Genomic DNA, 2,440 nt, shown 5'->3' on the forward strand with positions numbered 1-2,440 from the left:
AATTTTTTATTTTAAACAATGAAAAGGACAATCTAGGTAAATTCAATGCTAAAGCCGATAAGGGTATCTTCCTTGGATACTCACAATCTAGTAAGCCATATAGGGTCTATAACAAGAGGCTACTTATTATTGAAGAGTTTGTTCATGTTTCTTTTGATGAGTCTTTTCCAAAAAATATTGGGAAAGGTATGTCTTTTCATGATATAGGTGTGTCTTTGCATGACATTCTCAATGAAGCTGATGAATGGATTGATCAACCTCAAACAGATGAAAATGAGAAAGTAGAAGATAATGATTACGAAGAGGAAAAGTAGGAGAGTTCGGCTGCAGTAGACAACCTTACTTTGACTTGGAGAACATCAAAAGATCACCCTATTGATGATATTCTTGTAGATATCACAAGAGGTGTGACAACACGCTATAAAATAAGTAAGTTTTGTTATCACTTCTCACATATTGAGCCTAAAAATGCTAAAGATGCATTACTTGAAGAGCTTTGGCTCATGGCAATGCAAGATGAGCTAAATTAATTTAAAAGGAATCATGTTTAGGATCTTGTCCCACGTCCAAAACATCATCAAGTAATAGGCCCAAAATTGTTTTTTAGGAACATGCTTGATGAAGATGGAGTGATAACCCAAAAAAAGGCCCGGTTAGTCGCTCAAGGGTATAACCAAGATTAAGGGTATTGACAATGAGGAGACTTATGCTTCGGTTGTCCGACTTGGGGCCATACGCCTTCTTCTTGCCTTTGTTTGCTCTAAGAATTTCAAATTATTTCAAATGGATGTGAAAAGTGAATTTATAAATGGTTACATTAATGAAAAGGTGTTTGTTGCTCAACCTCCCGGTTTTGAAAATCACGAGTATCCCAATCATGTTTTCAAATTAAAACGTGCTTTGTATGGTCTCAAACAAGCACCTAGGGCTTGGTATGAGCAACTAAGCAAGTTTTTGATTAATCAAGGGTACTTAAGGGGAAATATTGAAACTACTCTATTTATCAAGTGCCATGGAAATGATACTCTTCTTGTACAAGTATATGTTGATGACATTATTTTTGGATCTACTAATATGCAACTTGTCAAAGAATTTTCTAAGCTTATACAGAGAGAGTTTGAAATGAGCCTTATGGGAGAGCTAAATTACCTCCTAGATCTTCAAATCAAACAACTAAATGAAGGCTCATTTGTTTATCAAATCAAGTATTGCAAGGACTTGCTAAAGATATTTGGCATGGTTGATGCAAAGTCGATTGACACTCCGATGGCCACGTATCGTAACTTGGAAAGGAACGAAAATGGTAAGGATGTGGAAGTGAAGAAATATATAGGTATGATAGGTTCTCTTCTATATTTCACTGCATCTAGGCTAGATATCATGTTTAGTGTCTATATGTGTGCCCGATATCAATCATCCCCTAAGGAATCTCATCTCAAAGACGTCAAACATATTTTTAGGTATCTTCATGATACTTCGAATTATGGGCTTTGGTATTCCAAAAGGAGTGATTGTAGCTTAGTTGGTTACACCAATTCCAATTTTCCCAGTTACAAATCGGATACGAAAAGTACTAGTGGGACTTGTCACATATTTTCAAATTCCTTAGTTAGTTGGCATAGCAAGAAATAAGTTCCAGTTGCGTTGTCAACTCCGAGGCGGAATACGTAGCTTCGGGTAGTTGTTGTGCTCAAATTTTGTGGCTTAAACAACAATGACTTGATTTTGATATAAAACTAACTCGTATTCCAATTTTGTGCGACAACTATAATGTCATTAACCTAACTAAGATCCCGGTACTACATTCTCGTACTAATCATATTGAGATTCTTCATCTCTTCCTATGTGATCATGTTGAAAAAGGCGATGTCGTTTTTGAGCATGTTGATAGTAAAATCAACTTGCCGGTATTTTTACAAAACCACTTGCGATCAAACCCTTCTTTAACATTCAACGGGGATTTGGAATTCTTGACATCTCAACACTTGCCTAAATGTTATGTTAATGAACTTTAAATATATCTTATCCATCTAAAATTTCTTGAAAGGCATACTTCATAAGAGTGCATTCCTCATCATTTCACAAGCAAGGTACTATCATTTCATTTTCCATTTTTGTGTGTAAGCTTTTCTTTTCGCATGTGGTTTATGGTCCATATAATTGATATTTTTGACGTATAAGATAGTTCATGCATGATCACTGTAGCGGTAAATTCATGATCATCAAGCTATGGATAAGCTAGACATCAAATAACAAGAGTCGCCACCGTGCTTTTATGGTTTACAAGGGAAAAGGGAAAAAGTACGAACAAAACCCAAAAGTAAGAAGTTTTCAAATCAAAACTAATAAAATGTTAGAGATTATTGGTAAGGGGGTTGGTTACACAGAGGAAAGGTGTTAGCACCCAAAGTGTCCTAGGTACTCCTAGGGAGCCCTTTTT

General features: G+C 35.7%; 1 protein-coding gene across 1 annotated transcript; it reads left to right on the forward strand.

Annotated features, from left to right (window-relative positions):
- The first annotated feature begins 1,074 nt into the window (after positions 1-1,074).
- LOC127121599 (secreted RxLR effector protein 161-like) lies at positions 1,075-1,632 on the forward strand. Its single transcript, XM_051052057.1, has one exon. It carries the CDS (start codon positions 1,075-1,077, stop codon positions 1,630-1,632), a length of 558 nt encoding a protein of 185 aa, XP_050908014.1.
- The last annotated feature ends 808 nt before the right edge of the window (positions 1,633-2,440 follow it).

This window comes from Lathyrus oleraceus, chromosome 2, assembly GCF_024323335.1.
Source record: "Lathyrus oleraceus cultivar Zhongwan6 chromosome 2, CAAS_Psat_ZW6_1.0, whole genome shotgun sequence".
Lineage (NCBI taxonomy): Eukaryota > Viridiplantae > Streptophyta > Magnoliopsida > Fabales > Fabaceae > Lathyrus > Lathyrus oleraceus.